The 14,011-nt window shown below is 44.4% G+C and overlaps 1 protein-coding gene across 2 annotated transcripts in view; it reads left to right on the top strand.

Moving 5' to 3' along the window:
- Nucleotides 1–14,011, top strand: part of SMG6 (SMG6 nonsense mediated mRNA decay factor) — an 890,340-nt gene that overhangs the window by 202,228 nt on the left and 674,101 nt on the right. For both annotated transcript variants that reach the window (XM_069226152.1, XM_069226151.1), the window contains exon 9: nt 9,032–9,093. In XM_069226152.1, the coding sequence (XP_069082253.1) occupies nt 9,032–9,093 (62 nt within the window). The remainder of the gene's footprint in view (nt 1–9,031; nt 9,094–14,011) is intronic.

Here is a 14,011-nt window from a genome sequence, read left to right as displayed (position 1 = left end):
ACAATCAGCAGGGTCCAAATTCTGGTGGTTGTGAGCGCATGTCAATGCATGATAGGACCTGGTCCTGTGATTACCTGTTCAACAGCAGACATCTGTTTGATGAGCTGCAAGTGCCTGGTCAGCAGAGACCTGCATCTGATGTGAGTGCCTTGTCAGTAGAGGCCTGCATCTGGTGCTGTGAGTCACTAGAGGCTAGCATCTGGTGCTGTGCGTGCCTGGTCAACAGAGATCATCATCTGGTGCTGAGAGTGCCTGGTCAGCAGAGGCCAGCAGCTGGAGCTGTGAGCAACAATTCATGGGAGGTCAGTTTCTAGTCCTAATGCTGTGAACTTCTGGCCGGCTATTATTATCTGCATGATTTCTAGTGTCTGGAGGTGACACCAGCGTCTGGTTTTGGGAGGGCCCGGTTAGAAGGCCTGAGCTTCTTGTAAAATGAGCGCCTGGTAAACAAATGCCGGGCTTGCCCAGTCAACAGATTCATGCTTGTTGGTGTTTTTCTGACCGCTGGATTACCAGGGGCCAGTTTCTGTTAAATCTGAGCTTTCAGGCACCAGAGGCCAGAATCTGGCGCGATGTTGGAAGCCAGAAGAACAATCTGGAGCTTCCCGTATTGGTGCTGGGGGTGTATGCGCAGTTCCTTGTGCTTACATTCTCCTTGTGGACGGCCTTTTGGTCTGCAGTTTTTGTGTTTGCTCCCAGCCTGTGCACTGATTGTACAATACAAGAGTGTGCACGCTGTATCTACGCTATCCCTGGTTCTGCACTAAATGCCCTACCCCTCTGTGCACACTGCCCGTGATTAATCTCTAGGGTGAACACTATGTGGAATTAGTCCTTAGCTGTGGACCATATGTGTGGTTAGTCCCTGTTTGTGAGGCATTTGCTTTGTCCCAGAGGTATGTACGGTCTGTGCAATTAGTGTATGTGTGTTCCTGGGCATGCAGTGTTTAGTGGCTGGATGCGCAGTGCTCATTGCTTTGCCACGACGCGCACACTGTCTGTGTTAATTGTCGCGACAGTGCCCTTTTGTATTTGTTTAAAGCCTCGGTCCACAGTGAGTGCCTTTTACATTTCTGGGTGCGCTGTGAATTAATGCTTAATGGTTGGGACTAGCACAGTCTTTGTGCTGTGAAGCCTGCTCTGTGCACAGTTTGCCTCTGTTCTTCATTGCCTCTGTATATAGCCACTGGGTGTATTACTCTGAGTGCAGTGTCCATGGCTTAGTTATAGATTACACTTCCATTACCACCATAGCTTGAATGATCCGCTGTTTTCCGATCTTGTAAATATTAGAGCCCCGGCTTAAATGCCGACGTTACAACAGCAGGTATCTTCATCTGTACTTCAGAGGAAATGACACAAGCGACCCTTTAGATTCAGTTTACACCTGGCGCAGCCCAGCAGAATGATAGCCGATGCACCCCTCAGATCTTTCGAACAAACTTTTTCCTCAGCTGTAAACCGTGTATCATTGTAGTCTGTGATTCCCAAAATCCCTTATCCCTCTTTACCACGCTAAATCTGATATAATTAAGTAGTGATCACAAGTCAGTTTCCACATGTTGAAAGATCTTTGTCTTCCGGGTGTGACCCTCCATGTTTTTCATCAGCTCAATGTGCCTAATGAAACTTTGGGTCGGACCATTATTTTTATGTCCTTAAACAGTCACCGATGTTACTATGTCTAACCCCCCATAAATCTAGCTTCTAGTGATGCCTTGCCAGACCCTAAATTAGTGCAGCTCCATGCAGACCCTCTTCGATTGTTGCTGTCAGTCGTACCACTGCTGCAACATTTCGAATTATTTTTGCCCATGACATTAGCGTTTATGCTCAATTTATACATCGGTGTCTGTGTCCACCTATAAAGGCTTGTTATGGGAACTTAACACACATACACCAGCAAAATAGCTAGCAATTAAATGCTTGCCTCTGACATGGTGGCAGCTGTAGGAAATACTTTTACATTTCCAGCCACCAAACCTTTGCCTCTCAACACAGATCTGGTGAAATAATGTAAAAGGCTGAAAACTTTCATTAGGGTTTTGAACTTAGCGTTGACCGGCTGCATCTGATGCCCATGCAAATATTCTTGCTTACTTAGGAATGATCCGCTCTTCTGTATACCACTTCCTTGTAGCGCTTTTAAGCAAACCATAACTGTTTGAGCATTACTCAAAAATAACACAAGTTATGTGTCAGGCTAGCGTGAAACCCAGCGCTACCATGAACTGGGCAACGAAGATGACTCTCAAATTGTTCATAAGTCACCCCAGAGTGAAAACCCAGTGGGGTGACTTATTACTGTATAGAAGATGCAGTGGGAATCCCGTCACTGTGAGGTACGTATAAATGGAATGCTCAAGTTGGGTGGGCGGCTGGCGAATATATCTTTAGCCAATATCCCAACACTAAAGACCATTCAGCGACCATGATGAGCAACATAGTTATTCTGATCCTATTCACCAATGGTAAAGCTAAGAAGACAGCTAACGTAAGAGGTATCATCTGAACCATTCCCTTGACAAAGTATTTGTATTGTACTTGACAAAGTATATGATTTAAACAACGCCACTTGCTTGGAAAAACAAACATCCAGCTGGATTATTGGACAGAACAGCTTTCATACATCAAGCCCAGCACAGATAAGTAGTATAGTTGGGTATGACCATCCGCACAACTGCATAAGCCCACCTACAAAACACATTAACAGAACTTCTTACAGTAACACAAGAGAATCCGGACAGGCCAGTAAACGGGTAACATAGCACCTGAACACCACTACTACCTCTAGTACTGCACTCAAATAGCAACCTATCTGGTGATGGCAAGCCAAAGAACCGCATAGCACCGTAATGCTATAGCAAGACCTTCCATCACACCCACTAAACCTCATTACCCACTGAGTTATTCTTTATCAATTATAAAGAAAATCAGAATCATAAACAGGTTAACTCAACTAGACTTCGGTCAGTGTTGGAATCCTTAAAATCAGATCGAGGAGGTAAAGAAGAGAGGGGTGAACAGTACAGGTGGGAAGAGTGTGGGCAGTACAGGACTGGGTTGGGCAGTATGAATGAGGGAAACAAAGCAAGGGGGAAGGGGAGCAGGACTAGAGGTAGAAGTATCGGCAGTGCAGAAGGGAGAAGGGTGAGCAATGTACCAGAATGATATAGGCAGGAGTGGACCATCGTGGATTATGGTAACAGTAAGGGAACACGGCAGCGTATAAGTGCTGCGTGGCTAAGAATGGTTAGTGCAGGAGAGAGGATGTATGCATTATAGGACTTAGGCGGACGAGCAGTCTGGGAAGGGGGTGTAAGAGGGAGACAGCTTGTCAGTACACAAGAGGTGTTGAATAGTACAGCAGAGAGAAGAATGAGTAATACAAGAACGTATAGAATGAGGCAAGCAGACTGTACTGAAAGGACAAGCGGTGTGCCAGGGAGGTGAAGAGGCCCGAGCTTGACACGGAGGATCATGGAAATTTAGCCTTCAAAGAGTCTAGTTAGAATGAGATGTGTATCTGTGCTGTGTGTGGTCGCCTAGTCAGAACCGACCACGACCATGGGGTGACCTCTATTGCTGACGTTGTCTTCAAAGCATAAAGTTACTGTTAATTAAGGACGTTCTAAGATCACCAACTTGTGGGTATCCTGACTTCTAGTGGTGGGACCTTTAACTGCTCTTCTAGAGTTTACACAAACATTTGCTGCATCGCAGCCATGTATCGATGTGCATTCTTGCTGGCAACCCATAAAATGGAGTCTAGGACAGTGTTAACATTTTGAAGGATGGTAGGTGAGCTGGCGGGAACTTGTTGGTTATAAGAAAGATTCCACTGACTAGTCCTAAGTGATTCATCAATAAGATAACTGTATCGTACGTATGCACCTTGAGTGTTATGTTTTCCAACCTGTAACAAGAGGACTTATAAGGAGAATAATAAAAGGAACATTAGTTAGCCAGCAATTTAATGAAAGAGAGGTCAGGTCTATCAACCATTTTCTGGGTTGCAGGCGTTCTAAATTGGTGCTTGCGACTGCAAACATGTTTTTTCCAATTTATAAATCTCATTCTAGGAGCCTGCACACATTTACTGACTTCTACAAGGGGATTGCGACCCCCCTTTAACAATTTAGTATTTGGAAGGGGTATATTGTAAGCATCCCTTCCAAATGTCAAATCTCTATGGCATGTGTCAGTGTTTTGCATCCCAAAATCTGGTTGTAAAACATTGAAAAGTTACTGACTCCCAGGATGGGGGTAGTAACCCCTTCCCAAAAGTGAAGAAGTCCTTTGGCAGTTCTTCTCCTTTGTAAATGATTATACTCTTTGACAAACATTTAAAAAGTAAACTTTCTTTTTTTAAACACAATCCTGTTTAAGGAAAACGATCTGCATTTTTTTTTAGGTTTATTTTTTGAAAGGCCATCACGGAGATGGTGGTCTACTGACAATGGGAGGATATTATCTTTGGGATGGCTGTCAATCATAATAACTAGTAATGTGCAACCTGCTTCACTGGCATGCATGAGGTAGGTCGGATTACGGTCCACCCAGAATCGGAATTTTATGAACTGACCCATTAGAACGTAAGTTGGTTCATACATTTTTTACTGGTCGCAAATTGCAACCAGTAATTCATAATTTGGCCTCAGGTTTTTAAGATAAAATTTCAGCTCCACCGAACCTGGAAAATGCCTGCGAGTCCGTCCATGCCACTGCCCTCCACGCTTCGTGGCAGCCACATGCTTGGAGAATACTATTACCAATGACTTCGCTCTGCTAGAGTGTGCATACATTCATATGAAAGCATTAACCTTGTAAGGAATGCCATGAGTGGAAGTAATGCATTTGTCAATCGTGCTTTTCTAAGTAACTACATATATCTAGATCACAGGCTTGTAGTTGTTGTAAAAAGAAACCGCATGCCTGACATCGATATTGTGGAACCTCATCTCAGCGAGAACGTGCTTAGGTGTGAAAAAGGAACTTGCGATACAACCCCTCGTTCAGGTGGAATTCAGTCAACACCTTTAGGACATTGGAAGACAGGGCCTGAGTGCTCCCGTATTGCTGTGGGAAACGGTCTGTATTTCACGCTTGCGCCTGGCAGATCAATCAGGAACGCTCTTTTCCGTTAAACTAACTTTGTCGTGAGGTTTGAAATTATTGTGCGGCAGGCACCATTTAAAAAGCTGACACCACAGCTAGAAGAAAGTCTTTTCACTGGGATGGCCTCGTGCCGAAACATGCATACAGAACAAAAAGGACCTCTATATGCTCCCCAAGCAAGACACACGGGTTAGTTGGGGCAAACGACTCTGGCACTTCACACTGTCCTCGAAAGACAGACAAGCTTTGTGGCACAGTCTTCCTGAGGCCATGAAAGACAAAACGGCAAGCAGAGGTCAAACGAAAAAGTAGGCATGGCGTGCAATTGCGTAGAGTGAAATAAAGTTGCTAAATAAAGTCCACACCAAATGGAGGACATGGACAAGGAACATGCGCAAACTAACTTGTATATGCCATAGAATGGTGTTTCCCATACACACCACTCTGGTTTATATAGGGCGTAGCCACATGTTTCAAATAATATTGAAAGTACTTCTACAGAACGTGTGCAAACTCATAAATGGGTGCTCAAACTCTCGACATATCTGGTGGTTTTGGCAGCCTTCTGAAGTAATTCTCGGTCCTGTCACAAGATGGCAGCGTATTCTCAATTTGGGGATAGGAGAGAACCAGCATTTATGTAGGGATTCAGCAGGGCTCAAGTCCTAAAAAAAGAAGTGTTGGGGGGTGGGGGGGGGGGCATCGCACATGACATCAATGCACGTGACATCACATTTGGCATTACAACCAATGACCTCACAGAAAGTGGCATCAGATCATAGCACCTGAGACATATGCTTAGCAGTTCCATCACGGCTATATTTAAGTGTATTCCAAGATTCAACAAGTGAAATTTTGCATTGGGGTTGTGCCAACAAAGTTACACAACCCGACACAAAATCTGAGCCTCAAATTATTAATTTATTTTTATAAAACTCTGGCATACAGAAATTGACAGCAAGGAGAAATGTTGCAGTAAATGTTTTCTGCTTAATTGGTTGCAAAGTCTGCATTTTAAAATATCTTATGGGGTTAAGGCACCTGCTACAGAGATCTTTGTGTGCCCAGTAAATCTCTGGGAATAATAATAATGATAAGGAAATTCTGGAAGTGAACGCATTTGTTGGAGAGGTGTGTGTTTTTCTAGTCCAAGTTTTGAATGCAAGCAGCAAGAGGGATGATATCTCTCCTGCAAAGCATATAATGTAACACACAGATGCCAGATTTTTATTTTATGTAGATAAGTGTGTGGGTTACTGCTTTTAACACAAAGATCCTTTTGTAACTTGCAGTTCACAACTTGTAATCCTTCTAATATTTTACAGGGAGCTATGAAGGACAGGTGCCTCCTACACCTTGTAACCCTCACTTTATTATGATTTACAACCATATTGTTTATTGTCGATGTATAATATTTACATATGATGTAAAGCACTCTAACACCCTGAATTGGGGGAGTAGCGCCATTGCCTGCTGGCTGTACTGGGGATCGGGCGTATCCCCTTGAGGCTAGAGGTGTGGGGGCAGCTTTTGTTACTGGGGGCGGTTTTGTTGCAGTACAGCAGTTTTAAAAGTACTGCAGAGTTCCTTCTACATCTAACAGTTTTCAAGCAACAATAAAAGTACTAAGATGACTGTTGGTTAATGTACCTGCTGGAGAGAGAGGAGTTTCTGTCTAGTGGCAGTTTTAACTCATCTAAGGTAGCACAAAGGGTTAATATGACTGCTGCAAAAACCGTGCACTCTACAGATCACAAAACAGTATTTTATGTGCATAGCTCAGTGGGATACTGCTTTAGTCACAGAGATCCTTTTGTTATTGTGTCTCATAGTAGTGGTCAGGCTCCCTTGGTATGCACCCTATGGGGTCTGGTCTGATAAAATTTGCCAGGTCTGCTTTGGGCTCCTAATTTGAACCTGTGTAGCCCTATAAAAGAAATAAAGGAAAATAGTGGTATTTAAATTATTTGCGTAAATACTGGGATAGACCAACACATCATACATTCTTACAGTACATGCATATGTCTTAAATACAGGGACTGAATAAAGTGAAAACCAGGGCTCTCTTAAGTACCTGTGAAGAGATAACAAGAAATGCGCCTTTATTTCCTCCATTGCAGCAAGGTGTGAGGGTCCAGCCAGCTTCCAACCAGCATAATGAAACAAAAGGAGGCCTGATGGCCCCTTAATTTCGGTGTTTGGCCTGGGTGAGCTGAGATATAAACTAAGAAAGCCCCCTCCTTGTCCTGCACGTTGCTGCTCAGAACAAAGGAAAGCATACAACGTCCAGAAGCTGCTGAAAGTGTATGCAGGCGCTCCAGAAAGTGTCCCGCTATAGCGGGACGAATTCACAATACTTTGCTGCGGCCTAGCTTCTCGGCAGGTTGGGCGGCGTCCACTCCTTGAAAATAGTGGGTAGACGCCGTCCACCTGCGTGTACCTTCGACTTGTGCACTGGGATTCAGTCAGTCATTCAGACGAGGTCTGGTAGTATGGTAACACGCGCTGTGGGCTTTGACGGTGATGTGGCTAGGTAGCTGGGCACTGATGAGGACTCTGTTTAGAGACCTGTAGTTTTATTTTGGAATGACGTACGTTAGGGATAGGCTGTGGTGTGCATCATTGTCTGGGCACTGACCTGTCGCTGGAGCCAGATAGTTGCAAGTGCTGTGGTGGTTTGAGCAGTGACAGGATGCGACGGGAAGATACGTTGACCGTGATTGAGGTACTGTTTTGTAGTGGAGCGTAGGTCCCGACGGGCGAGGGAGGATCGTGTTTATTGAACTCTGTGGTGCGCGCTCTAGTCGCACTGGCAGAGTACGAGAGGTGGGGCGGTAGGAAGTGATTGGAGTTCATTGGCGCTGCTCTGCTCTGCGGAAGCTTTGGAGCCTGGTGGGGGTGTACCACCATTCATGCTTCTTCGGAGAGCGAATGGTTATTGCCAGTGCTTTAAATGGGCCGGTACTGAGTACCGGCACTTTTTTTTATTTTGCAATAGAGAGTACCTGCACTTCTCAAGAAAAACGTAATACTTTTCATTGAAGAGTACCGGTACCTCTCAGAAACAAGCAGGTACTCTGGCATAGAGTACCTGCACTTCTATTTTTCCATTTCAAGCACTGGTTATTGCCAAGTATTACTTTCAGCATTGTGGGGTATGGCGGGCATGGTTCTACTGCAGATTGGTACTTTCAGTCACTCAGATGCATGTTTGGAGAGAAGTAGGTTTCACGATCATACTTTCAGATGTCATGGGGCCTGTCTGAGGAGTCAGGTGGGGGCGTAGATGCCAGCCGGCACCGTCATGAGGCGGAAGTTCAGCCAGTCCCAGTTTTTACTGCCAACAGCCCCGACTATACTGGGACTTCAAGTTTTGCAAAGTCCATAGTACGCCTGAACTTTCCCAGCATAGTTAGTGCTGTAGAAAGTAAGCGGGACTGGATAAAATTCGGCCTCGGGCCTGCTAACAGCAGTCATAATTTTGAAAGTGCTTGTAGGATCGGAGCAGGGTGTATGAACCCCAACGTAAAGAGTATTTATCGCTTTTTGGCATTTGGGAGGCACACTGTCTGCGCTTAGCGTGGTATCACGGTGCCGCCGAGCCCCAAGCTGCCTCTTGGAAGGCCTGCATTGCTTCTGGCAGCCAGCTGTTTCTAGTGGTCTCAGCATGTTGCGTGGAGGATGTTGTGTGCTCGGCAGTCACCAGAGGGTGATGTAAGGCCAGCAGTCAAAACTCATGCGCCCATCTCCTGCTCTTTGGCATGTTACTCTTCTTCTGTGTGTGTGCGTGACCCCTGGCATGTCCATGCTCTCCCCATCCCTGTCCCGGCCCAGGTTATCCGCTCTGCAGGGACCCCGCTTGTTTGCAGAATGTGGGGGAGGCTCATTGTTCTTACTTTTCCTTCCCCTACAGCTGAACAAGAGGTTCCTGCTCAGTTTCCTGCATGCCCATGGGAAGCTCTTCACCAGGGTCGGGTAAGTCTTCTGGACGTGGCTGTCTTTTTCCTACATTATGCATCGCTCTGGAATCTGACGATGAGAGCAGCCAGGCTGATGTGTAACTCATGGCACAGTGTGAACCTTCCCAGGCCCCCACTCCCTGTGTTTTCATTTCATTGTCCCTGACGCTTTCTGTTTTTAGGCGTCCTGTCTCTTCTCGCCTGTCTCACCTGTCTCTTGTCTTGTCTCTTACTTTAGCCTCACTGTACAGGATGTGCTCCCCTCATACTTGTCTCTCGTCCGTGTACCGTGCAGTGTCGTGTTTCCCTCTTACTTGTGCCCCATCTGTGAGCTCTGTAGTTCTGCGCTTCCGTGCGTGTGCTGCACAAGGTTCCATGCTTCCATCTTACTTGTGCTCATTCCGTTTTCTGCATAATGTCCAATTACCTGTGTATCACCACTATGCTGTGTTAAGCGATAGGCTTCCTATTACTGTCACCCTTGTGTTCTGCTCCAGTCCTTCCTTCTTGCAGGTGTACATTGCTTTCCTCATATCTGTCTTATCCGTGTGGTGAACAAGGTATTATGCTCCTCACATACTGGTTCCCCATCCTTATGCAGTACAAGTTTCTGTGCTTCTCTCACAGCTGTACCTGACTGGTGATATGATCCCCTCGTCCCTGTGTCTCATCCGTCTGTTGTAAAAGATGCTGTGTTACTCTTACCTGTGCCCCATACAAGATGTTGTGCACTCCTCTATCCCATGTCTCGCCTGTGTGCTGTACAAGGTTCTATGCTTTTCTCACTTGTGCCTCACTGGTGATGCTGTGATCCTGTCTGATCTTAGATGCTTGCTTCTTTCTTCTACAAATGGTTGTAGATGTGTACTGTTGCTTTAATGCATACTTAGAGCTGCTCAATTCCTCTGTGTAGGGGTTCTGTGCAACTCATTTTTTTATAAGCGAACCCAGTAAGTGCTGTATTCGGTTCTTAGACGCCAGGCACCACGTTGTCTCTTATGATGTGTGTCTTTTGAGTAAGCTTCATTGAAAACTGCCTGTGTTCCATCACATGTATGTGTGAACTGCTTACTCACCGCAATTGGGAATTTTTCTGAGGTGCTTCTGGTCCCACCAGCGAGCTCTAACTGGATTTGTCCTTGAACTTGACCTGGTCTTTAAGCAGAAGTGCTGCAAGCCTAAGTTCAGTGCCCATGGAGTTGAAAGGAGGCTTGCTCTGGACCCTTATAACCAGAATGTCATGAGGTATTACATCAGAAATGTTCCTACATTTGCCAGGTTTCCACAGACAGGGAGAAGAAAGCTATCCTACTGTGGTTTTGGTTCATCCAATCACCCTTTAACTAGAATCTGTGGCTTCTGCCGCAGGAGAGCTTCTGAAACCTGTTGGACAATTCATGCGTCAGTGAGTCACATTGGCTGACGACCTTGAGGGTAAGATGATGATAAAACACCATCCTCGGCCAGCTTTGCCATGGTAGGGGACCCTTAGCCACCTGCAAACAATGTGAACTTGAACACATCCGTTGGAAGAGTCGCCTCGAGACTCTATGTTACAGAAACTTGACTGGAGTAAAATTTACACAACAAATGGACAACCGCAGCCTTTGCGTCTACCCACCGGCGCAGGATATTTGCTTCATTTGTGCCCCTGGTCTGGCTTTCTACTCGGATACACCTTCCTGGGTTCACACATATGTTATCATTTGAGAGCTGCTATACTTGCACGGAAGAGGACCCTCCTGCGTGCCTGCTCCATATCCATTTCTAAACTTGGGAGCAGTCACTCATGAGATAGTCAGATTAAAGGGAGTCTCCCTACACAAATGCATTTGATATTATTAATGGTTCGACAATAGTTTGAAAAAATATTTGATCTCTAAAATTCCTCTTATGGCACCAAATCTGCCTCCCCGAGTTTTGGTGACCCTCCACCTATCATCCTATCCTGCCAGGAGCAACACTAGGGCCTTCTCATATATTACATTTAGTGCACGATTTGTACTCCTTTGGATTAGAGTCTGTCAGTAGATGATTAATCCATGATGTGGGACTTTTCTTGAGCCCAAAGATATTTCACTCTAGACTGACTGGATATCGTTGAGGGGAGATGGAACAAGGCTGCCTAAACAAGATATGCTTTTCTGATGCTCTCATAAATGATGTTCTGAACTGACTAGAGCTCAAGCTGGAAGAGATCTCTTTCTCTAATGAAAGATTGTGGACCCCCATTCACCCTCACATGAATAGTCAGGGTTCTTCATCCTTTTGCTGAAGAACATCCAGTGAATTATGACTGAAGGCTGAAAACGTATTTAACAAGTAGGGAGTTGCTTCAGGCAAAGTTCTATCCCTGCTTTCTTCCACCATTCCCCTTCATCTCAGCCACCCCGTGTACAGGAGAGAGTCTTCATCAGTGGCAAGTATTTAAAATGCGTTGATTGCCGTGGGAAGCACTCCTGCTAGAGCACAAACTGGATGGGTAAATTGGGGTGCCATGTTGTCTGCATGCAACATGCACATGTGGAAGCACGTAGAGAAATTCAAAGAGCAAATTCCAATCTTGCACATACAGTACTGAGTTGATGCAGGTGCTTCATTGATTTTGTTGCCTTATTATCACAACAGCTAGAGGCATGGCTTTTGATGTCTTTATGAGAAGACATGATTGACTCTGCATCTCTCGTGCAGTAAGGGCATGGCACAGTGCTCTACGTGTGTTTCTAGAACAAGCACCCTCTCAACTAACCAAATTCTGAATCGATGCAGATAGTAGTGATACTCCAGTCATTTTAAGATATTGCTACTAATCCATAATCCAGTTCAATCCTACATAGATAATTCTTTATCTACCATTTTGGGTGCCCATTTGGTTTTAAAGTTCATAGAACCTTCCATTTCTCATGGATATATCATTCTTAAATCTTTGACAGAAGTTACAGAGATCCTCCAAGGCCTTTTTTGCCTCCTCCTCCAGCACATCAAGCACAGAGCAGAAGAATAATTACAGTTACAGAGATCAAAGGTTTGTCACTGATGGGAGGAGACCTTTAGAGTTTACCCCCCCCCCCATCCCATACCCACGTACTTGGCCATACTTCTTCCCCCTTGATCTCTTGAAGTCGGTTAGTGCTTCTATTTTTTCTTTTTGTGCTGGACAAAACAGCTAGAGTTCTGTGGAAACTGAAGTCCTTTATCTTTTCAACCTGTTCTTTTTAATGAATCATTCAAATGGTAACTCTTGCGAAGATCCACTCAACGTTTCAACAGCTGCAGTAAGAGGGATTTGAGGAAATCAGATAGCCGTCCCATACACCTCACTGCAATCAAAATTTCAACAGATTCCCATGCAATCATGCTCATGTCAGTTGCCCTTCCCGCATCCCAGCTGCCCCTACTAAGACTCCCACTGCCAGATGTAAACACTCCCCAAGGTACTCTGCAAGCTTTCCCAACTAAAATTCACAACCTCACTCCCGTATTGATCTTCATACTTTTAGCAACTCATCTGCTTGCATAAAAGATTTGGCATACACTCTTATCTTTGTAACTTTGCCCTGCAGCCCTGTCCTTACCCTTGGATTACTTTGTCCAAATATTAAAATCCTTAGTTTGTGCATTCTTTCTTAAATGGAGGAATCCTGTACCACACAACCCTTTAAATAGTATTAAAAACCCCATAGTCTATCATCCACCCTCACAAAAATCCCTCTTTTCAATATTCAACCTCTTCATTACCCTTTCAACCTCATTGTCTTTTCCACATCACCTACACTGTTGTTTCTGCACCTCACATACATAGCTGTTACTCATTCCTCACTCTCTGTTTAACACTTCACATCTTTCTTCTCTTCCAAGATCTGGGGCATTAGAATCAATCTAAAAACAATCGTCTTAAATCACCTACTCCCCCTTTAATCTCTCCTAGCTTCCCCAGCATATCAATCAGGCTCTCTATTTTCTTGCCCACATCTCCTGCTGAAATAATATTTCTTCTCAAAGGTTGATGTCCCATCTTGTACACTGTTGCACAATTCAGTCCCCAAAACATACAACTCTAAAGTCTCTCCTATTGTTTCCTATCTTGCCAGACATGTAGCAATTCCGTAATCTTTAAATTGAATGGCACCGCTTGCATTTTATACATCACACAAGCACTTTAGCTTTGTATGTGCTTATTTGTCTTGCTATTAAATGCTACACATTTGGGTGTTTGTAGAATTGATGAGTTTTATGCCTTGTTTTAATTGTACTTTTATATTTTGTTGTGGCGTGTTTAGGTACACCATGTAAAGTCTATGGTGATAATCTGAGAGGTGGGGGTGTTTAGATGGAATATTTTATAATTTAATAATACATTAAGCGTTAGGTTTTTATAAGTGTTAAATGTATGTTTTAATGGACCTTATTGGTGCATGCCCAAGTATATTATGCAATATGTATGGTTCTAATTGACTAATAAACTACATTTTGACTGACTGTCTTGCCAGACATCTCTATGAAACCACTAGCTTAGCACAGGCATCTATCTATTTTACCTTAAATCTGCTGTAGTCACACTACTACTTAAAAAATAAAGTAAACTGTTATGTCCCTGCTTAATATCGTCCTCTATCCTTATACCTCTTTGCTTCTTAGGTCCTCAAATGACTCCTGCTTAACCACCTCACTAGCTTCCTCACTGCTCACAGCCTGCTATATCCCATTCAATCTGGTATTCATGCTCTGCAGAGTACTGAAACCACCCTATGCCCTTTGTCCATTTTGAATCATAACCTCTGCCCATCACTTTCGCCTCTCCTCCATCCTTATACTTCATGATATTTTTGTTGCATTTGACAGATTTATTCAGTTTGCCTGCTGCCCGCACATTATAATCTTGGCACCACAGACTTGCCATTAAAATAGTATTTACCCTGTCTCTTCAACCATTC

This window comes from Pleurodeles waltl, chromosome 3_1 (genome assembly GCF_031143425.1).
Source record: "Pleurodeles waltl isolate 20211129_DDA chromosome 3_1, aPleWal1.hap1.20221129, whole genome shotgun sequence".
Lineage (NCBI taxonomy): Eukaryota > Metazoa > Chordata > Amphibia > Caudata > Salamandridae > Pleurodeles > Pleurodeles waltl.
The sequence above is the reverse complement of the archived record's forward strand: the minus strand, read 5'-3'. Positions and strand labels throughout refer to the sequence as shown.